At 45.2% G+C, this 23,705-nt stretch overlaps 1 protein-coding gene across 3 annotated transcripts in view; it reads right to left on the bottom strand.

Annotated features, from left to right (window-relative positions):
* Positions 1-252: 252 nt before the first annotated feature.
* CWF19L1 (CWF19 like cell cycle control factor 1) overlaps positions 253-23,705 on the bottom strand; it is a 69,553-nt gene continuing 46,100 nt past the window's right edge. For 2 of the 3 annotated variants that reach the window (XM_026658517.2, XM_026658518.2), the window contains exons 10-14: positions 14,502-14,581; positions 12,067-12,276; positions 11,300-11,419; positions 6,781-6,878; positions 253-557 (exon numbers count right to left, since the gene is read on the bottom strand). In XM_026658517.2, coding sequence (XP_026514302.1) covers positions 413-557; positions 6,781-6,878; positions 11,300-11,419; positions 12,067-12,276; positions 14,502-14,581 — 653 coding nt within the window. In that variant the 3' untranslated portion in view covers positions 253-412. The remainder of the gene's footprint in view (positions 558-6,780; positions 6,879-11,299; positions 11,420-12,066; positions 12,277-14,501; positions 14,582-23,705) is intronic. The other variant, XM_026658520.2, reaches the window with a different exon arrangement.

Here is a 23,705-nt window from a genome sequence, read left to right as displayed (position 1 = left end):
TGCAGCAGCCCCCACGAGGCACATGACCTCGTTCACATCTCTTCACACGAGCCTCAGGGCAGGGCTGGTTGGGGGAAACAACTCGCTCTCCCCCTCCCGCAGGGGTGCAGCGTGTTCTGGAACCCACAACCCTGCCCCCTCCGTGCTTACTGCTTCCAGGTGGAGCTGCCCCCATTCAGACCAGACCTCGCCCCTCACTGGGCCCCACCTCCCTCAGTCCAGGCTCTCCCTTGCAAAGCACTAAATCAGTGACACAGAAAAGTAGAAAGTTTATTGCAGGGATAAAAGGTGCATGCGCCCTGCCCTGCCAGCACCTCGCCCCAGCATGGATTGAGTTCGGCTGCGTGCCCAGCCCAGGACAAGGGCAGCAGCACTGACGCGGCAGGAAGAAGCGTCCGCAGGGTCCGCAGCATTACTGCAGCTCAGAAAAATCAAAAGGCTGGAAGTCTTCCCGGAAGGCCTTGGCAGTGGCCTCTGCCTCATCCCGGCTGGCTGTACACTGTTGCCAGTCCGCTCGCCCTGGAACATTCAGAATGGCTTCGCTCGCCAACACTTCCCTGCCAGCAAATCAAAACACAGCAACCCCCTAGTCAATGGCCGGACTATTTTAAATTGCAAATAGATTACTTGAAATAATGAGGTTACAGATTTGGCATATAAACTCTGCTGTCACAGAGGCTATGTTATATCAAAGCACAAGCTCAGTTCATGTTGAATACAGTAGGAAAACTCCCATTGAATTCAAGGGGAGTAGATCTACTAAGGGTATGTCTACACTACAGGATTAATCCGAATTTAGATAATTCGAATTTGGGAAACAGGTTGTATAAATTCGATTGTGCGCGGCCACACTAAGCACCTCGGTTTTAAACCACATTAATTCGGTGGTGTGCGTCCACACTAACCCTAATTCGAATTAACAAAATCGATTTAGGCTCTACTCCGTTCGTCGAGGTGGAGTACAGAAATCGATTTAAAGGGCTCTTTAATTCGAATTAACTGGCTCTGTAGTGTGGACGGGTGAAGGGTTAATTCGGATTAAGGCAGCTAAATCCGAATTAAAGTCCTAGTGTAGACCAGGCCTAAGTCACACTCATAAATAGGATTTGATTTTTATTGGTAAATGTCAATTTCACCAATCACACCCAAAGCTATGAAGAAATTTTCCATCAGTTATCATCAAAAATTACAGATAAGAAAAGAAAGAAAAATGCTGCTTTAGTTTTATTTCAGGATATTTACTTTGTATATTTTGACATGTGATGTTGATAATTTGTGTTGTAACAGTTTTAAAGTACTTTTTGAATTTATATCTACTGTCATTAAACAACTGTCTGAACCCTCACCCCATAATTTCCTGAAACTAAAAATTTAAAATCGATAAAAAAATATTTAAAATGTTTAAAAATAAACATTGATGCCTGTCATTATAAAAAATTTAAATCAAATTTTACCAAGCCTACTTATAAACAGACAGAATTCCTAGCCAAAAACTTCAGTAAGCTGCTACTCAGATGCACCACCCATCTTTCATGTTTTAAAAAGGCATTTTACTATGGAAAATGAAATGTAAACCACAGCTGCGAGGAGCGGCACCAGGAGCCGGTAAACAGGGCTGCTAACAGGGGAGTTTAAGTGGGAGTTTACAGGGGGAGGTGGAAGAGGAGGCAGGAGGGCGCGGTGCCCGGTGTGCTTTGGTGTCCCAGGAGCAGCAGGCAGAGACCACAGCGGCCATGAGCCAAGCAGCGGGGGACAGTATGCAGATGATTGCATGCAGCAGCTGTGGTATGTACATGGTCCTCGCTGGGGAGCCTGAACAAAGGTATGTCTGCATGAAATGCCGCCTAATAGACCTGCTAGAGGAAAAGATTAGAGGGCTCCAGATGCAGGTAGATACTATGGTAGAGTTTAGAAGGGGATTCGAGCAGCTAATGGAGCAGAAGCTGGGTGTGGCAGAAGGGGAATGCTCAGGGGTGCAGGTGGAAGCACAGGCTATGGTCTGTGAGGGGGGAAGGTCAGGGGCAGAGCAAGATCAGTGGAAGCATGTGACTGTGAGGAGCAGGCCAAGGAAAAGGAGGGCTAGTGAGGGGGGAATAGAACTCAGGAACAGGTTTGAGTGTTTGGATAACGAGGAAGAGAGGCAGCAGGTGGTAACGGATGGTGGGAGGCAGAGGAAGAAGAGAAGAGCGGCTAGTCCGATAGAGAGAGGGCAGGAGTTGATGGAGACAGCACCTATACCGGGCCCCAGTAGGATAGAGGATGGCACTAGGGGGACTATAAGGGAAAATAGAGAGACACAAGAGGTACAACTACAGGGGACAGGGGATAGATTTGTACAGAGTACAGTCACCAGGCAAAGGCAGGTTTATGTGATTGGAGACTCCTTGCTGAGGAGGTTGGACAGGCCTGTGACCAGGGCAGACCCTGAAAACAGAAGGGTGTGCTGTCTGCCGGGCGCTAAGATAAGGGATGTGGACCTGCGGTTGAAAAGGATCCTAAAAGGAGCAGGTAAGAACCCTTTGATCATCCTTCACGTAGGAACAAATGACACAGCTAGGTTCTCGCTAGAGAGAATTAAGGGAGATTACGCCAGGCTGGGGAAGACGCTTAAGGAAGTGGAGGCTCAGATTATCTTTAGTGGGATTCTGCCTGTTCCAAGAGAAGGACAGCAAAGGGCTGACAGAATTATGAGGATAAATAGCTGGCTAAGGGAGTGGTGTTATAAGGAGGGCTTTGGGATGTATGGCCACTGGGAGGCTTTCGGGGACAGACAGCTGTTCTCGCGGGATGGACTTCACCTGAGTAGGGAAGGGAATAGACTTCTGGGAGGGAGGCTGGCTCATCTCATCAAAAGGGCTTTAAACTAGGAACTTGGGGGAGACGGTTGGGAGATGTTCAGTTAATCTCCACGCTAGATTCCAACACTGAAAAGGAGTGTGAGGAGATAAGCACAGACATAGGTAGGGGTAGGGAATTGGACATAAGAAAGAGGGGGCGGATGGACAGCATGGGGTCCGTTCCAAATTGCATAACTAATGGGAGAAAGGATAGACAGCATACGGTAAGATGTTTATACACCAATGCGAGAAGCCTAGGTAACAAAATGGAGGAATTGGAGCTCCTGGTCCAAGAAATGAAACCTGATATCGTAGGAATAACCGAAACGTGGTGGAACGGTAATCATGACTGGAGTACAGGTATGGAAGGGTATGTGCTGTTTAGGAATGACCGGAAAAAAGGTAAAGGTGGGGGAGTGGCATTATATGTCAATAATGAGATAAAATGTAAAGAAATAATAAGTGATGGGATGGATAAGACAGAGTCTGTATGGGCAATAATTACACTGCATAAAAGAACTACTAGAGCCTCCCCCGAGATAGTGCTTGGGGTATGCTATAGACCGCCGGGATCTAGCCTGGAGGCGGACAAAGAACTACTTAATGTTTTTAGGGAAGTAAAAACTGATAAGAACTGTGTCATCATGGGGGATTTTAACTTCCCAGATATAGATTGGGTAACAAATGCTAGTAACAATAATAGGGCTCAGATGTTCTTAGACGTACTAGCAGATGAATTCCTTCATCAAGTAGTAAGTGAACCAACGAGGGGGGATGCCATTTTAGATTTAGTGCTGGTGAGTAGTGAGGACCTCGTTGAAGAAATGGTTGTAGGGGACAACCTTGGCTCGAGTGACCATGAGCTAATTCGGTTTAAATTTAATGGAAGGATTAACAGAAATGATACTGTAACTAAGGTTTACAATTTCAAAAAGGCCAACTTTAATAAATTAAGGCAACTACTTAGGGAAGTGGATTGGGCTAACATACTTAGGGATCTAAAGGCAGATGACGCCTGGGATTATTTCAAGCAGAAGTTGCATGAGATGTCTGAGGCCTGTATCCCAAGAAAGGGAAAACGATTAGTGGGCAGGAGATTTAGACCTAGCTGGATGAGCGGGAGTCTCAGAGGGGCGATTAAGAAAAAACAGAAAGCGTACAGAGAATGGAAGAAGGGAGGGATCAGCAAGGAAACCTACCTTAGTGAGTTTAGAGCATGTAGGGATGCGGTGAGAAAGGCCAAAAGCCGTGTAGAGTTGGACCTTGCGAGGGGAATTAAATCCAATAGTAAGAGGTTTTATAGCCATATAAATAGGAAGAAAACAAAGAAAGAGGAAGTGGGACCGCTGAAGAATGTGGATGGAGTGGAAATTAAGAATAATCTAGGCATGGCACAATATCTAAATGAATATTTTGCTTCGGTCTTTAATAAGGCTAATGAAGGGTTTAGGAATAGAGGGAGTAGGACAGAGGGGAATAGAGGAGGGGGGATAGACATTACAGTATCAGAGGTGGAAGCCAAGCTTGACCAGCTAAACGGGACTAAATCGGGCGGACCGGATGATCTTCATCCTAGAATACTGAAGGAACTGGCGCGAGAAATTGCGAGCCCCTTGGCGACAATTTTTAATGAATCTGTAAACTCGGGGGTGGTACCGTTGGACTGGAGAATAGCTAATGTGGTTCCTATTTTCAAGAAGGGGAAAAAAAGTGACCCGGGTAACTACAGGCCTGTTAGTTTAACTTCTGAAGTATGTAAGGTCTTGGAAAAAATTTTGAAGGAGAAAGTAGTTAAGGGCCTTGAGGTGAATGGCAATTGGGACAAATTACAACATGGGTTTACGAAAGGCAGGTCGTGCCAAACCAACCTGATCTCCTTCTTTGAGAAAGTAACAGACCTTCTAGATAAAGGAAATGCGGTGGATCTAATATACCTCGATTTTAGTAAAGCGTTTGATACGGTTCCGCATGAGGAATTATTGGTTAAATTGGATAAGATGGGGATCGATAGGAAAATCCAGAGGTGGATAAGGAACTGGTTAAAGGGGAGACTGCAGCGGGTAGTACTGAAAGGTGAACTGTCAGATTGGAGGGAGGTCACCAGTGGGGTTCCTCAAGGTTCAGTTCTGGGTCCGATTTTATTTAATCTATTCGTTACTGACCTCGGAACCAAATGTAGGAGTGGGCTGATAAAGTTTGCGGATGACACAAAGTTGGGAGGCATTGCCAACTCGGAGAAGGATCGGGATATTCTGCAGGGAGACTTGGATGACCTTGTAAATTGGAGTATTAGTAATAGGATGAGATTTAATAGCGAGAAGTGTAAGGTGATGCATTTAGGGATGACTAATAAGAATTTCAGTTATAAGCTAGGGACGCATAGGTTAGAAGTGACTGAGGAGGAGAAGGACCTCGGAGTCCTGGTTGATCGCAGGATGACTATGAGTCGGCAATGCGATGTGGCTGCGAAAAAAGCTAATGCGATCTTGGGATGCATAGGGCGAGGTATTTCTAGTAGGGACAGGGAGGTGCTGCTTCCGTTATACAAGGCGCTGGTGAGACCTCACTTGGAGTACTGTGTGCAGTTCTGGTCTCCTATGTTTAAAAGGGATGAACTGAAACTGGAACGGGTACAGAGAAGGGCCACTAGGATGATCCGAGGAATGGAAAACCTTTCCTATGAAAGGAGACTCGAGGAGCTTGGTTTGTTTAGCCTAACCAAAAGAAGGCTGAGGGGGGATATGATTGCTCTCTTCAAATATATCAAAGGGATAAATACCAGGGAGGGGGAGGAATTATTTCAGCTCAGTGCTAATGTGGACACGAGAACGAATGGATATAAACTGGCCGTGGGGAAATTTAGGCTTGAAATTAGACAAAGGTTTCTAACCGTCAGAGGGGTGAAATTTTGGAACAGCCTTCCGAGGGAAACGGTGGGGGCGAAAGACCTCTCTGGCTTCAAGATTAGGCTAGATAAGTTTATGGAGGGAATGGTTTGATGGGATTACGTGATTCTAATCAATTAGGCAATAACGTACCATCGCTGGTAAAATGAGGGTCTGGCTAGAGAATCTTGCCTGTATGCTCGGGGTTCTGCTGATCGCCATATTTGGGGTCGGGAAGGAATTTTCCTCCAGGGTAGATTGGCAGTGGCCCTGGAGGTTTTTCGCCTTCCCCCGCAGCATAGGGCAGGGGTCGCAAGCTGGAAGATTCTCTGCGACTTGAAGTCTTTAGATCACGATCTGGAGACTTCAACAGCAGAGCTAAGGGAAAGTGGGGGGGTCAGCTTTTGTGGCCTGCATCATGCGGGGGGTCAGACTAGATGACCATATTGGTCCCTTCTGACCTTAAAGTCTATGAGTCTATGAGAATGACTTTATAAGGGATGTCACACAGACATGATTTTGCATCACTACATTAACCTCTTCATTCGAAGCACTATGATTTATGATCTGAAGGTGGCTAGGAATTTGGCCACACTAGCTATGGAGCTAGTAGCACATAGCTAACTGGAGACACATGGGATCTTTACAAACCAGTATGAAACTCCAGACCTCATTCCTCAAACAGAGAAGAGAAGGAATGGTGGGCCATCTGGTTAAAGCACATTCTATTCTTTATTCTGCCACCAGGCTGCTGCATGGCCGTACACAAATGACTTCATGTCTCTGTCTCTCACTTTCCCCATCTTTAAATACTCATTCCTCTTTTGTAAGTGACTGAGATCTACAGATGAAATGAGTTTTTAAGGAGTTTAGTGTTATTTCAATAAACTAATTAATTAATTTGAAGATGGTAGTAATTCCTCACCTTTCTAGGTCATTAGCCTAAGTAGCCTCAGCTCCCCTCTCAGCTGCTGTAGGACAGCATCTTTGGTGGGCTGGATCAAGTGTATATTTTATTATACTAAACATGGTGAAGTTAAATAGGAGGAAAAACAAACCTTCCAAACTGCAAGGGAAATTTTTTCTTAATTCGGTGAAAAAGCTTCTCTCCAGTATCCAGTTCAACGTAAAAATAAGGTGTCCCCGGCTGTGCAATCTAGAAGAGGGGGAATAAAGGTGATGCTGAAACATTAATTAGCATTTCACACAGTGGGAAAATCTGGATTCCCTGAGCCAAGTCTGAAAAGTACAATAATGTGACTATTGATCATTCGCGGAAAGTGAGGAGAGCAGCTGATTTTTAAATACATATGGTGTAAAATGTTCAGATATAAATTCCCCATAAAAAAACGGAAAACCTAGAAACAGCTGGTAACATAAGTGATTTTGTCGCAACTGCCAGCTGGCAGAGAGGGGGAGAACCAGCATATCTTCGCCAGCGTGAGGTGAAGCTTTTGATTGAAAATCTGTGATATTTGGTTTAACTTTAAACATCTCTGTTGATCTGTGACACAAGTCTAGTTTGTGTGCGCCCAGATTGATGGAATACATATACTACAATAGTAGCATGTGCTCTTTTTCCTTAGAATACCACACACCTGACTAGCAGCAGCAAAGGTAGTAATACAAGACAAAATGGAGTTTGCTTAGGCCAATTTGGACCTATGTTCACAGCTTTCAACATTTCTGTACAACCTCAGGTGTGCAGCAAGGTTTGTATTCTCACCACAGCACTATCCTGGCAAGCTATCAACTGGACACAAGGACTTTGTGGCTCCACACGTCAGAATCAAGGTTGGTCAAGAGGTGTTCACCGATAAAGAGTATGCCTATGACACTGTCTTTTTTGTGGAGAAGCCAAAGATTTTTAGCCCTGCCCTTCAAAGTTTCCACAATGCACCCGCACCAAGTCCAGAACCTTGAAGTTGGGTCACCAGAACCCCTGGTGCAGGTGGAGATGAGCACTCTGGAGAGCGCTGATGAGTTCAAATGGTCGCAGCAAACCGGTCATCTTCGGAAGAATAGGTCTCACTGTCTCCTGCATGAAGTCCATGTCTTGCCTATGGATGCAAAAACGTCTCTGCGCTAAGACAAAGTTCAGGAGCTATCAGATCTGTGCACTGCCTACACTGCTATAGGGGTCAGAAACCTGGACCCTCCTTTAAGCAGACTTGGAGTGGCTAGAAGCATTCCACGTGCACTGCCATTGCCAAATCCTGAGCATAAAACAGTTTGACTTTGTGTGAAATGGCATAATCCTGCAGTGATTTGGCCTACCTCCAATTGCTCACTACATTCAAAAAGGGGCACTGCGTGCTCTTCAGCCATGTCACTAGGAAGGACAAAAACACCCAGCTCACTGTGCTCTCAGACTGATGTGCAAAGGGTGTCACCCTTGACTCAACCTGGCATTGCCTGCGGGGCTGCCTAGGGATTCATAGATTTGCAGGATTAAGCCGGATCTGGGAACGTCACTCTATGATGTGTGGTACGATGCCATCATCCATTGTCACTCTGGCTGGAGCAATGGTTCTCAGTACACTATGCGCATTTGATGATGAGGATGAAGATGAAGAATTTATAAAACACTGAAGGGAAAACTGTGCATGTCTGAAATCTGTTACCAACTCATTGGGCCTGTTTTGCAGTACATCACATGAATACTTTGCATGAACACCCCCACTTTCTGCACACACACAGCGAGACAGGCAGCTAGCATACTATACATGTATGTCAAACCCCAATTTGGGTGACTTCTGTCATCATTTCAAGATTCATAGAATCATAGCACTGGAAGAGACCTCAAGAGGTCATCTAGTCCAGTCCCCTGCACTCATGGCAGGACTAAGTATTATCTAGCCCATCCCTGACAGGGGTTTGTCTAACCTTTTCTTTAAAATCTCCAATGATGGAGATTCCACAACCTCCCTGGGCAATTTATTCCAGTGCTTAACCACTCTGACAGTTAGGAAGTTTTTCCTAATGTCCAACCTAAACCGCCCTTGCTGCAATTTAAGCCCATTGCTTCTTGTACAATCCTCAGAGGTTAAGAAAAACAATTTTTCTCCCTCCTCCTTGTAACAACCTTTTATGTACTTGAAAACTGTTATGTCCCCTCTCAGTCTTCTCTTCTCCAGTCTAAACAAACCCAATTTTTTCAATCTTCCCTCATAGGTCATGTTTTCTAGACCTTTAATCATTTTTGTTGCTCTTCTCTGGACTTTCTCCAATTTCTCCACATCTTTCCTGAAATGTGGCAGCCAGCACTGGACACAATACTCCAGTTGAGACCTAATCAGTGCGGAGTAGAGCGGAGTAGAGCTCGTGTCTTGCTTACAACACTCCTGCTAATACATCCCAGAATGATGTTTTTGCAACAGTATTATACTGTTGACTCATATTTAGATTGTGGTCCACTATAGCCCCCAGATCCCTTTCCACAGTACTCCTTCCTAGGCAGTCATTTCCCATTGTGTATGTGTGCAACTGATTGTTCCTTCCTAAGGGGAGTACTTTGCATTTGTCCTTATTGAATTTCATCCTATTTACTTCAGACCATTTCTCCAGTTTGTCCAGATCATTTTGAATTATAATCCTATCTTCCAAAGCATTTGCAACCCCTCCCAGCTTGGTATCATCTGCAAACTTTATAAGTGCACTCTCTGTGCCATTATCTAAAACTTTGATGAAGATACTGAACAGAACCGGACCCAGAACTGATCCCCGCGGGACCCCACTCGTTAAGATTACACTAGGGCAACATGGGACTACAGTGCCTTAATTCCATTTGGAAACTAAAGCTGCTGACAAATAAATCGGGTATCTTGCCAGTAGCTCCTAACACTAATACTCTGTGATCTGCACTAGCTCGGCCCATTAGCTTGCGGGTGGAGGTTCAGTACCTATTCTGACTTATGAAGCCCTACATGGCCTGGAGCTTGGTTGCTTGTGATGCCTCTCCCCTTGCGTGACACAAGATCAATGGAAGTGCTCAGAGTGCAGCCTCTCTGGTTTACCAGAGAAGATACTGATGGTAGGACAGGGAGCCTCAACTTAGAAATTCATTCCCTCTGCTCTGAAACCCCCTCAACAAGCTCACCATTAGTGCACAGTGAAAAGCATTTGGAGGATGCTGAGGTTTTTAAAGCACGTGTTGTGTTTGGGGTTCTGCAGGACCCAAATTAGGAGACGTTCACCTCATGCTGATGACTGGTTTTGTGCACAGCAAGGCAGCTGGTTTGGCTAATGTTGGTTCTGTCTCAGTTTACAATGGTCACGCTGCAGTCACGGCCCAACCCCGTCTTCCAACACTGCCTGCAATGTCTGCCAATGGGCCTGTGGCTCAAGGATCAGACGCTTCAGTCACCAAAGGACCCATGAAAAATAAAACCTGTGAAAGATCATCCTCGACCTCGAGGGCTCACCGACGAGTGTAGTTTTAATTGGTCAAGGCTCCTACAGCCCAGCATAAAGCATCTTTATGTTTATATGTTGAAACCAAACTAAAATAATAATTAATTTCCACAGCCCAGCCTGCTGAAAATCAAGGCCTTCTACTTTCTAACACAGAGAGGGTATTATGAAACCTTTGCATTGCTTTACATAGTAATACAAACACATCTGTGTTATTTATGGACCAGAAGCTAGCCAGTCAACTCCTCTGGAGCATGAAGAGCTCGTAATACTCGTTGTGGAAAGTGACCTGGTTTTATTCATGGCATCTAGCTGCTTTACAGGGTTAAGTAGTTTTGTTCCCATTTCCTAACAGAAGCTTTCTCTGAGGAAAGCCTCAGCTCTGCTTGAAGTGAACCTCAATGTGTCAGAGTTAAAAGAAAAAATCGGGACCTAATTTTTGGCTTGTTCCTACTTCGGCTGCAAATGTGTTTTTCAAGGAGTAATGGGCCCAAAGGACACAGCAAGCTAGACTGCTGCTAGTGATCCAGCAAGAAGAGCAAGTGCTCTCTAAACTCTGCCCAGGCAGGTGCACCAAGAGCCAGTCACTTGGCATAAACTGGCACTATTCCACTGAAGCAAATGGAGCTGCACCTGCTCTTGTCAGCAGTGAATTCGGCCAGCCATGTGCACATGACTGGCATGCCAGATGGAGACTTATTTCTTATATCCCCTCACTTCAGACATTTCTGGCTTCTGGGCTTTATTTACCGCCACTATAACAGAGAGATGACTAATCTACAAAACGTAAAGGGTTTTTTTTTTTTTTTTTTTATTTTTTATATTATACAAAAAACTGCTGAGAAAACTGCACCGACCTATGGGAACCTCAAAGGTTTTATTCAAATAAAAGGAACAGGAGGTCATATTGGCAATGTCTGATTAAAGGCCACCCCAGACAGTCAGCCTACAGCAATTATTGATACAGGGTTTAATGCTGGAGATGCAGAGCACCTGCAACTCACACTGTTTTCACCTCGACAGGTAAGTGCTCAGCGCCTCAAAACTCAGGCCCACCGTGTATCACAACTCCCGACTCTTAATCAGGTCATGTGAGGCTACTGCTGGATGAAACGCCAAACCAGAACGGATACGTAAATGAGAGGTGAAAGTCTTGTTTCATACTTGCTTGATATCCGAGTGCTCTGGGATTTCTAATAATTCAATCTCCTGTTCTTGTGCTTGTAAAATAAAGGACTCTTTAATGTCTTCAGTAGCACAACAGTTGAGTGGTACAGGAATCACCTGGAGATGGTGGACACAAGAAAAAGACATAAACTAAAAGTTCTTGAAACGTTTTCATGACTGTCCTCCAATACCCTTTGTGGTAGATTGAGGCCACTCTGAAACTGTCCCAGATCCACCAGGTAGAAAACCACCCAATGCACCTTCCATAATCCATGCAGCAGAAACTGGTCACTGAGCATCACTGTTTTCAGACACCGGCCAAAGATTTGCACATGTTATAGCACACACTTGTAAGCTTTCCTGCCTAGCTCAGTACCTTGAACAGTAACCCACTGCACATGCCAACGAGAGCTGCTAAAACCAAAGCAGGAGGAGAGCCTACCGGCTTACATGAAGCCCTTCTGGTCTTTATCAGTTGAAGATAATAAATGTTCCAGTCTATTGACACTGGCCTTCAGTAAACTCAGCTCTCTGCACTTGCTGTAACAGGAAAAATTAAACATGTTCAAGTGGCCATTTAAGTGGTCACAGGGGTTTTGCCTTTGTCCTGCTTCCCATCTGCTGGTTGCAAGATTATCTACAATTTGGGATGCCAAGGAGGAAAAACAGAGAAGGGAGTTTGCCTGTACTTAGGTTGAAACGTGAGCGGTTCCCTTTCAAAGCCGCTTAGGTTGTGTTCTTCCACTGGTGTGTTATAACCCTACCTGCAGCTGTAGGTGCTGACTCCTGTAATTTCTTTCAAACAACACGTATCTTTTTCCTTTGCTTCTGAAAAACTTCTTCAGGGCAGATTTGTACTTGTCTATTTCTTCCATCGCCTCTGAAGAAAGTTCAACCACTGACTGGTAATGCCCAATAGGTAAAATCAGGACATGATCATTTGATAAGCCACCCTTGGCAAGGGCAAGATAGCACTAGAACAGAACAAGAGGTCAGAAAATATATAAGCAACCATTCACAGCAAACCAACTCAGACCTTGCCATGATTATTCCCCCATGGCTAACCCAGCTCACAGCTGCAAGATTCAAAAGACAAAATCGACAGAATACCCCAGGCTCTACTTCAAGGAGATTTTGTAGCAGGATGTCAATTATCAGATGACTTAAAAAAGGGTATGACACTGCAAACAATTAATTTGGAGGCAGGGCAAAGTGCCACCTGCAAGGAGGCAGCTGAGATGGGCTTCAGTCAGGGTGGCAATAAATGGGATTTCTGGATATGACGCAGCTTGAAAGAAAATCCACTTGGGAATTTATGGTTGGGTTTAAAATAAAGAATGAATGAATTTGATCCTATAATAGTTCATAATCAGCTCAAATTTTGGTTTCTATTCCACAGCAGCAGCAGCTTTAGGCAAAGTGGAATAGCCCGCTATCAACACTGTTTAAGCTAGAGGAGGTCACGGAATCAGGGCTCAGGTATTCTTACACAAGACATAATGGTCTCCAACTAGATAGAAAGTTATCCAGAGAAAAAGATCACCAAAGACTTATAAACAAGAAGGTTTAATCATTAAGAAATGCGTTTGATTCTCATGATTTGAGCTGGAATTTTGCTGAGAGCCAGTAGGTTCCACTGCTGAAGTAGGTTTCCATCTCAGGACAGTCTTAGACCAGGTCTGCACTAGAAAAGATTTGTTAATGTAGCTTGTGACAAACGGGGAATTTTTTGTAATATTTTTGTGAGGCCTCTGTGTGATGCAGTTTCCCTCATACTTTGCTCAGCTATCCATGGTGGGGGAAGGAGGGGGTGGGAAACGGATGAAGTTTGCTCTCAGGGCAGACTAAGAGACATAAGTGTGTGGGTGTGTAGGCTAGCTGTCTGAGCAGACTGAACGGGTCATTAAAAAGATTGGCCAAGGCCAACCCGTATCAGCGGAAAATCTGAGAAGACAATGGAAATCCAGTCACCAGGAGATTGACATCTCGCAATCAATGACCCAAAGGGAGGAGAATGAGGTGGGGGAATAAACATGGGCTCTGGCAAAAACTTGGAGCTCTTGCACCTGGGAACTGACTAAGGAAGGAAGTCAGAGACACAGAGCCTGGAAATGGGAGTTCCCTACAGCTTGTCTAGTGAATTGCTCTGGGTTGACTGGCACGGACTCTGCTTTAATGTTAATGGCTCTATGCTAACCTACAGAATTCCAGTGCTATATTCCAGCAGACTAATACAGCCGACTGTTTTGAAAATGCTGCTTAAGCGTCACTGCAAATACTGTGGGAAGTGCATGAATCCCTGAAGAGTGTACAAGTCTCTAACCAAGAGTCTCTCTCAGCTGGACTTGGCAAGCAGAGCTCATGGTGTGAAGCAGGAGTGCTGAAGACCTAGAGGTTCAGTCTCAGGAGGCAGTGAGGCCACGTAGCCTACCCTGAAGGAAGAGCGAGACCCCTTTGGGACTCTGGCACGCTGAAGGGATTCTGCCAAGAGACTATTCTAAAGCTGGGGTGTAGCACTGATTCTGTGGATTTGTGACACAAATAAAATGGCAAACCCTCCTAATGCAGTCATGCCTTATACTAGCAAAAAAGAAAAAAGACGTGATGTTGTCCATACAGCTACACTGGTTTATCTCACAGAATAAACCATACTGGTAGAAGCACTTTTTTGCCAATATAACTGCATTTATACTAGGGCTTTGGCAGGTATAGAAATGTCATTAAAGAAAAATCACCCTGACTGACATTACTATACTGGCAAATCTTTCTAGTGCAGATCTGGCCTTGCCGTGGTTCCCTGAGCATAAACAAAGATAAGAAAAGTGATCTAACTGCAGATAGAATAAACTGTCCTGCTGGGAGATCTTTTACCTACTTAGGTACATGATTTAAGTTGGAATCACAGAATTACATGCTCACACCCAGGACATCGTTTGTGGTTGATAGTCAAAATGGGCTGTGGGGCCTCTTATGTTGAACAGCGGTGAAACTGGACAGTGTCAGGTTTCCTTTTAGGTTTGTGAGAGGATAATCAGAGGTTTCTGTGACCTGTAGCTGCCAGACAACCCTTTTCTGTATAGTTTAGGATATTTTTAATTGCAGTTTAAAGTCAAGTGTTAAAAAGAAAGTGGCTTTAAATCATAAGCATCAGTACAACACTGCACTTTTCTGTGAGAAGAATGTGCCAAGAAGTACTCACGTGTGTGCCGATACTAACAACCAAATGTTTCTCAACTTCAGGGCTGGAAAGACAGAACCAGCAGGGGCCAGTTGGCTGATCTTTATTAGGAGGGGGGAAAAAAAAAAACCTGTTACCATAAACATTCTTTTCACAGTGATAACAGGATCACAGCTAAGCACTCAAAGGTTAGCATATGGATGTTACTGTAAATGTACTTATTTTTGGTGTAAGAACTGGGTGGAAGGCCAGGGCGATGTTTTCTGGTGCCCCGTCTCTTTAAGAACATAAGAACAGCCATACTAGATCATACCAATGGTCTAGCGCAGTATCTGGTCTTCTAACAGTGGTCACAACCAGATGCTTCAGATGGAATGAACAAAACAGGACAATTTCAAATGATCCATCTTATTGTCCGGTCCCAGCTTCTGGCAGGTGAAGGTTTAAGGTCACTCAGAACATGGGTTGTGTCCCGACTGTTTTGGCTAAAAGCCATTGATGAGGAGCATACACAATTCTTTTTTTTAAATTCAGTTATACTTTTGGCCTTCATAAAATCCCATGGCAAGGAGTGCCAGAGTCTGACTGCACATTGTGTGAAGATGACTTGATCATTTATAAAGTGCAAGCAGAATAGAGTCCAGACCAGGAATATATATCTCTCACACACACACACCTCTACCTCGATATAACGCGACCCAATATAACACGGTAAAGCAGCGCTCCGGGGGGGCGGGGTTGCACATTCCGGTGGATCAAAGCAAGTTCGATATAACGCAGTTTCACCTATAACGCGGTAAGATTTTTTGGCTCCCGAGGACAGCGTTCTATCGGGGTAGAGGTGTACTTGATGCTTTAATGGAGCCAACTTCACAAAGTTAAAAACAATTATGAGCCCGATACGTTGGGAGGAAGAATTTCATCAGAAAAATGTGAATGATAATTTGGAATCATTTAAGAACACCTTCCTAGATGCTCCAAAAGCCACAATTCCACAAATGAGGAAACCCGCACTGGTTAAAAAAATACCTGGTTTAAAGGAGAAGTGAAGGCAGCTATAAAAATTAAAAAATAGTAGGTAACAAATGGAAGAAAGGGAAATTTATAATCATGAATATAAATCAGAAGTTAGCAATTGTAGAACATTAAAAAGGAAAGCCAACGGACACAAGGAGAAATGTGTGGCCAGAAGAGTTAAGGACAGTAAGGAGGTTTTTTTACATATATTAGGAACAAAAAGAATCCTCCTGACAATGGCACTGGTCCATTGCTATTTGGAAATGGCAGAGTTACCAATAATAATACAGAAAAGCAGAAGTGTTCAGTAAATATTTCTGTTATGTATTTAGAGAACACATGTGATATGGTCCCATTATATGTGATCATAACACTGCATTCCACTAGTATTTCTGGAGTCTGTTAAACAGACGCTCCTAAAATCACACATTTTTTCAGTCAGCAGGTCCAGATCACTTCCATCCAAGAGTTTTAAAAGAGCTGACCGAAGGGCTCGCTGGACTGTTAATGTTGATTTTCAATACGTCTTGGATGCACTGGGGTACTTCCAGAAGACTGGAAGAAAACCAACATGTAATTTTTAAAGAGTGTAATAGGATGACCCGGGTCATTATAGGCCTGTCCGTTTGACAAGAATCCTGGGAAAGATAATGGAGCAGCCAATACAGGGCTCAATTAATAAAGATTTAAGGAGGGTAATGTAATTAATGCAAATCAATATGGGTTTATGGAAAATAGATCCTGTCAAATTAACTTGGTATCTTTTTTTATGACATTATACATTTGGTTGCTAAAGGTAATAGTGTTGATGTAATATACTTTGACTTCTCTAAGGTGTTTCACTTGACACTGCACAACATTTTGGTTAAAAAACTAAAATGATATAAAATTAATATGGCACACATTAAATGGATTAAAAACTGGCTAACTGATAAGGTCTCAAAAATGTAACCATAAATGGGGAATAGTCATTGAGTGCATTTGATTTTCAACAAGGTCCCGCAGGGATAGGTTTTTGGCCCTACAGTTTAACATTTTATCAGTGACCTGCAGGAAAACATAAAATCATCACTGATAAATTTTGAAGATGACACAAAATTTGGAGGATTGGTAAACAATGAAGAGGATAGGTCACTGATTCAGAGCGATCCAGACTGTTTGGTAAACGGGGCACAAGGAAATAATGTGCATTTTAATCCAGCTAAATGTAAAGATATACATCTAGGAACAAAGAATGGAGGCCATCCTTACAGGATGGGGACTTTATCCTTTCAAGCAATGACTCTGAAAATGACTTGGGGATCATGGCGGATAATCAGATGAGCTCCCACTGTGATGATGTGGCCAAAAGCACTCTTGGGATGCACAATCTGGGGAATCTCAAGAAGGAGCAGAGAAGTTATTTTACCTCTTTATTTGGCACTGATGCGACCACTGCTGAAATCCTGTGTCCAGTTCTGAGGCCCACAATTCAAGGAAGATATTGATAAATTGGAGAGGGTTCAGATCTCTCATATGGTGGCAGAACTTGTCCCTGAAATTATGGATATCAGAGCCACGTGGGCCAATATGGCCAAGTTGTGGTCCATATGGGAAAGGGACATTCGGACAATTCAGAGGAAACCAAGGAGCATAATGAGAATAAGCGTCCACAAATCTAGTAAGAAGATCCTTCTCATTGTTTTCCCTCCATCTATATGGCTTCTTTTCTGGCACTTGAACCAGGGAAACCTCCAGGATTGGTGACTCAGGTTCTGGAGTGACCTAGGGTCTGCTGAAGACACAAAAGAATTACTTGGAACTGCAAAATTATTTGTAAAAGACATCTGGATTGAGGATGTTGCAGATGCCTCTTCCCAAACTGAAGATCTCTGAGCAGCTGAAACCACTGGTGCAGAGTGGGACTGGATTGAAGCTACTGGTGCCAACAAAGGAAGCCCTGCAGAGAACCATCCTGAGCGCTCCTATGCCAGGAGGAACAGTGCTGATGCAGCCAGTGCCAAAGAGAGAAAAGACAGATGCCCTTTCAACTCCTCTTCCCTTCAGTTCTTCTTGTGGAGGTGGAAGACTTCTGCACTGGCTCCTTGCTGCAGTGCAGTCCTAAGGATTCCAATCCTGCTCCTTCCCCCACCTCGGCTGCTTACTTGCTCAAGTGTTTGGTGTCATATCTCGGGTGAGAGGAGAATTGGAGGGATGATTCAGAAAGGAAGACGCTTCTGTGGCTGGTCTATGTTCAGAGCCCAACATCGCTTTCCTGGATTTTTCCATGAGGAAAAGCTTCAGTCTGGATTGCCTGTCCTTTTGTGCATGCTTCTTGGAAGACCTGCATATGGCACATTTATCCAGGGACAGTAAAGGCATCTGTCATGGGTGTCAGTGAGATGAATAACCCACCCATGGGGGGGCAGGACTTAAAACCTTGTGACCTAATCTGGGCCATAAGAAGATTCCCACCCCCCGCCCTTTTCATTTGCTGGCTTACTGCTAACAAACTAAATAAAACAGTAACAACTAATAACGAACTATAACAAACTACTAACTACATAGCAAGAATAGTACAAAGGGACACTATGTTGTTCTGACTCACTACCTAAAGGCAGCTTGAAGGAACTGTGTGGCAGTTGGGGTCACTGTACCCTTTGTACCCTTGGGTGTGGAGGGGCAGGGGAGGGGTGAGAGGGCATGCAAGGCACAGCCGCAATCCCTGCGGGACACTGTTGGTGAAAATGTTCAGAACTCCTGTGCTAGGGCACACAGACATAAGCAAGTGGGATCCCCGTGTGCAGTAACTCGAAGAAGTGGAGGTTAATACTAGTGAGCCTACAGAGCCCATATGTAAGGCCATTTAGCCTCACACCACTCCAGCCTTCATACTTATTTTTAAGTGATACTAACGGTTTCCCATCAACGCTGACCAATTGCTTAGTATGTTATACCCTTTGATTGTCTTATTTAGATTGTAACCTCCTTGGGAGCAAGGGACCATTTCTTCCTTTGTATTTGCGAAGTGCAAAACATAATGGGGTTCCGTTCTTGACTGGGGCATTCAGATGTTACCACAACATAACTAAAAAGCGGAATCAGAGTAGCAGCCGTGTTAGTCTGTATCCGCAAAAAGAACAGGAGTACTTGTGGCACCTTAGAGACTAACAAATTTATTTGAGCATAAGCTTTCGGGGGCTACAGCCCACTTCATCGGATGCATAGAATGGAACACACTGAAAGAAGATATTTATACATACAGAGACCATGAAAAGGTGGAAGTACGCATACCAATTGTAAGAGGCCAATCAACTGAGATGAGCTATCATCAGCATTGCTGGCACATGATGGCATACATCACGTTGGTAGATGTGCAGGGGCTCACCATCATGTCCCAGCAATGCCCCTCTGCCATATACACTGGCCAAACTGGACAGTCTCTACGCAAAAGAATAAATGGACACAAATCTGACATCAGGAATCATCACATTCAAAAACCAGTGGGCGAACACTTCAACCTCTCTAACCGCTCAGTGACAGACCTGAAGGTGGCAATTTTGCAACAAAAAAAACCTTCAAAAACAGACTCCAAAGAGAGACTGCTGAACTTGAATTAATATGCAAATTAGATACGATTAACTTAGGTCTAAACAGAGACTGGGAATGATTGGGTCATTACCCTAATTGAATCTATTTCCCCATGTTAAGTATCCTCACACCTTCTATAGGTCATCTTGATTATCACTTCAAAGGTTTTTTTTCTCCTGCTGATGATAGCTCATCTTCACTACGGCAGAGATCCTTGACGGGAATTCCAAAGCAGAGGGGAAGAGGGCAGGTTATGGAGTATCATAGGGACACATCGCAAAGAACCATCGTTACTGCACAAGGTGAGTAACTTCCTCTTCTTCTTCAAGTACAGTAACTCCTCACTGAACGTCGGCCCGGTTAACGTTGCTTTGTTATGTCACTGATCAATTAGAGAACATGCTTGTTTAAAGTTGCGCAATGCTCCCTAATAACGTTGTTTGGCAGCCACCTGCTTTGTCCACTGCTTGCAGAAAGAGCAGCCTTTTGGAGCTAGCTGGTGGGAGCTTGGAACCAGGGTGGGCCGGCAGCTTCCCATCAGCTCCCCTAACTTCCCTGTGCTGCAGCCGCCCAGCAGGCTACCAATCGGCAGTTCAGGTGTCCCTCCCCCCACTGCTGTGTGCTGCTCCTGCCCTCTGCCTTGAAGCTGCTCCCAGGAGCCTCCTGCCTGCTGTGCAGGGGTTGGGGGGAGGGGGAGAGAGGGGTTCCCTTCCCCCTCCACCCCCGCTCTTGTACTCCATCTCCACAGAGCAGGGAGGGACACGACAGGGCTCAGGATGGAGGGAGCTTGCTGGCAGCAGCTGCTGTCTCAACTTGCTGATCTACAGTACTTAAAAAGGCAGTGTACTTAGAGTGGAGTCAGCCTACTTAAAAGGGCAAGGTGTGTGTCACACACCCACACAGTGTGAGTCTCTCTCTCTCACACACACACACGGCGTCTATCTCTCTCACACACACAGACACACACACTCTCCCGGCACTTTGGAAATAGTTTGTTTAAAACGTATACTGTGTCTGTGTCCGTGCCTGTGTAGCCTTTTGTCCGGCGAAAAAAATTTCCCTGGAACCTAACCCTCCCTATTTACATTAATTCTTAAGTGAATCCAATTTCCCCTAACATCATTTTGCTTAAAGTAGCATTTTTCAGGAACATAACTACAACGTTAAGCGAGGAGTTACTGTAGTGTCCCTATGGCTGCTCCACTGTAGGTGACTCCACAGCAGCATGCCCTATGGACAGTTGGGGCTTCCGAGTGGAGCCTATTACTGATAACGCAGTGGAGCTGAAGATGGTATCAGAGTCTGAGTCTTGGGTAATCGCATAGTGTTCTCTGAAAGTATGGGCAGAGGCCCACGCTGCTGCCCTGGAGATTTCAGAGATGGGGACTGTGATGGGATCCCCGGGGTACAACCTGGAATCGGGGTACCACTGTGCCCCTTAACTCTCAAGCTAGGGCTGTCTCTCACAATGTTTTTGCGAGTGACAAGCAGCAAACCCCTCCAGGTGCTGTCATCGCTCAACACAACGGCATGTGGAGCCCCACACCCAGCTAAATTGCACGAATGCTCCCTGAGCCACTCATGAATCACACAGAGAAAGGCACCAGCAAATCTCCCAAGGCCCCAGCCTTGCACCCCAGGAATATACCATCTTGCACCACTCCAAATCCTTTCTTGAGCAATGCAAGTTTTTTAATTAGTTCACCACTTCATCAAAGAAAAGTGGACATGTACCTTGACAGAACAAGGAGCAATGGTCTCAAGTTGCAGTGGGGGAGGTTAGGTTGGATATTAAGAAAAACTTTTTCACTAGGAGGGTGGTGAAGCACTGGAATGGGTTACCTAGGGAGGTGGTGGAGTCTCCTTCCTTGGAGGTTTTTAAGGCCCGGCTTGACAAAGCCCTGGCTGGGATGATTTAGTTGGAGATTGGTCCTGCTTTGAGCAGGGGATTGGACTAGATGACCTCCTGAGGTTCCTTCCAACCCTGATATTTTATGATTCTATAATTCTTTGTAAGATGAGCAGATTTCCCAAATACTTTAGACAAACTCACTGGTAAGGATAAAACATTAAAATAAGTTAACAGCTACAGAAAGATAGATTTTAAGTGATTTTAAGTGGTAGGCACAAAAGGTACCAAAGAAAACAAAAGGCAAGCATGCAGTCTAAATCCTAACCCTTATTAGACTTTGGGTATGTCTTCACTACCCGCCGATCCGGCGGGTAGCAATCGGTCTATCGGGGATCGACTTACCGCGTCTCGTGAGGACGCGGTAAAATCGATCCCTGATCGCTCTGCCGTCGACTCCGGAAATCCACCTCGGCAAGAGGCGGCAGCGGAGTCGGCGGCAGCGGTCGGCTTTCCCCCGTCCTCACCGCCAGGTAAGCCGACCTAAAATACGCAACTTCAGCTACGGTATTCACGTAGCTGAAGTTGCGTATCTTAGGTCGGAACCCCGCTGTAGTGTAGACCTAGCCTAAGCAATATTTGGATTAAGCAGTTTTTCTCACCCCACTGCATAGTGCAGGCAGGACCATATTGACACCTTATGCGCTCCTAAGCATAGCATCTTCACGCCCCCCCTGCCTACAGCTGGCCATCGTGTTTTCCATAAAAATGAAACTTTTAACCCACGTTTAACTTTTAAGCGGTCCTAGAATGCCAGCGCCCTTAGGTATGTGCCTACTGTGCCTAACTGGAAATCCGGCCCTGGTTGCAGGTAGGTGACAGTCCTTAATACACAGGCTTTCCCTTTAAGCTTGGGACCAGTCTCCTCAGTTTAGGTCTTTGCCTTCCCAGCATTCTTGTTGCTTGCAGAGTAGGTGGGGGAGGAGAAAGGTACAAGCACGATGCCACCATCCCTTATTTTATACTCTCAGTCCAGGTGCCTGGACAATACTAGCCCAGACGTGCCCTGGTGGGCCTTGCTGAGTTACAGAGTTGAGTAATCCTCCTATTGTGTGATGCTTGCGCAACTCTCTTACAGAACTGTACATCCCTTGTTTACAAGTCCGCTGCTGATTAATGGTCGTTTAACACCTGCCTGGGTGTTGGTCACCTCCCTCGTTGTCACTGGAGAACTAGCAATGGACGACTCCCAAACTTACACCATATTTCAATGACAGCCATACAGCAAAATCTCATAACTTTATACACACTAATGAGATACATATTTTGACAGAACAATGGTTTTCAGCAGGTCATAACCTTCCTATGAGATCTTACATAGCATGTTTTGAATGAAATATCGCAACCATACGAATGCTGAATATGGGGGTTACAGTGTGGTACTTTGAGGTACAGTATGTCACAGGGACATCTTTAATAAACACAACCGAGGTGGAAACGTATCTTGTAGAATGCATGCTACGGCAAGACACCTCCTTCATCTCGCCAGACTTAGCACTTCCCCCTCTGGTGGTGATAGGCCTGAGGTAAATCAGCCCCACTCTGGGCAGTGTTTGTCTCCCCTCTCTGAGCTCCTTTCGTCATATTTTCAGGGTAGCCTTTGGGATTGGCCCAAGGGGTGATCCTCCACCAAACAAAAAGCAAACAAACAGTCTCACAAACACAAAAATAAAGGGGGATACCTGTCCCTGCCTCCTCGCTGGGTTGTCCTGTTGTTTGCCCCGGAGTGTCAGTCCTTTCCTAGCAGACACTCAAGTTTGGCTGTTTCCCCTCTGGGAAGAAGCACAGCCTCTCACTCTGGAAAAGCTTATTTCCCTGCTGCCACTAGCCTGGGAGCAGGTTGTCTCTCTCTTCCCCCTTTCTTTCACCAGAGGAGGGGTTTTAAAACATCTCAGGCAGCCCTTAAAAGGATTCAGGTGTCCCCAATTGACCTGAGGTAACCCCTTCTCAACTTGTAGGAAAAAGGGCCTTTAACATTCTACGGCTAACATCTCGGCCTTCCAGCACCCTCGTGCAGCTGTCCAGCCTGACTTTGTCACATATTCTCCCCGCTCTCAACACCTACTTGGGTCGAAAAACAGTGCACCATTGACATGCCCCAGCGTTGCCATGCTTGATCCCTGACCTGTGCTGCACTCTGAATGGAAGGGTTGTAACAACAGGAACCATCTCGTTACCCTTGCATTTCTTTCTTTGTTCCAGTGCATCCATTTCAGGGGGGCATGGTCAGTGATGAGGGTAAACCTCCGTCCAAGTAGGCAGTTTCAGAGGATTTCCGTGGCCCACTATACCTTAAGGCATTCCTTCTCTACCATGGCATACTTTTGTTCTCTGGGTAGGAGCTTCCTATTAAGAAACAGGACTGGGTGTTCTTCCTTTCCTACCATTTGAGAAAGTACGGCTCCTAACCCAGCGTCAGAGGCATGGGTTTGTAGTATAAACTCCTTCTCAAAGTCTGGGGCTACTAGTACTGGGTTCTTGCAGAGGCCGGTCCTCAGATCGACAAAAGCTACTTCAGTTGCGCTGGTCCATTTCACTATCTCTGGGCCCCAAGCCTTTATCAGATCTGTCAACGGGTATGCTCTGGTAGCAAAGTGGGGAATGAATCGCCTGTAGTAACGGCTCATGCGGCACCTCATGGTCTCAGACATCATCCGATGGTCCAGGGACATCTACATCGAGCACATCACCAGCCACCGACAGTACCAGGAGGCGTGAGCCAGAGCGAC

The sequence above is a fragment of the Terrapene carolina genome, unplaced genomic scaffold, assembly GCF_002925995.2.
Source record: "Terrapene carolina triunguis isolate 2854851 unplaced genomic scaffold, T_m_triunguis-2.0 Scaffold454, whole genome shotgun sequence".
NCBI classification, from domain to species: domain Eukaryota; kingdom Metazoa; phylum Chordata; order Testudines; family Emydidae; genus Terrapene; species Terrapene triunguis.
Note: the sequence above shows the minus strand (reverse complement) of the source record. Positions and strands in the feature narration are given on the sequence as shown.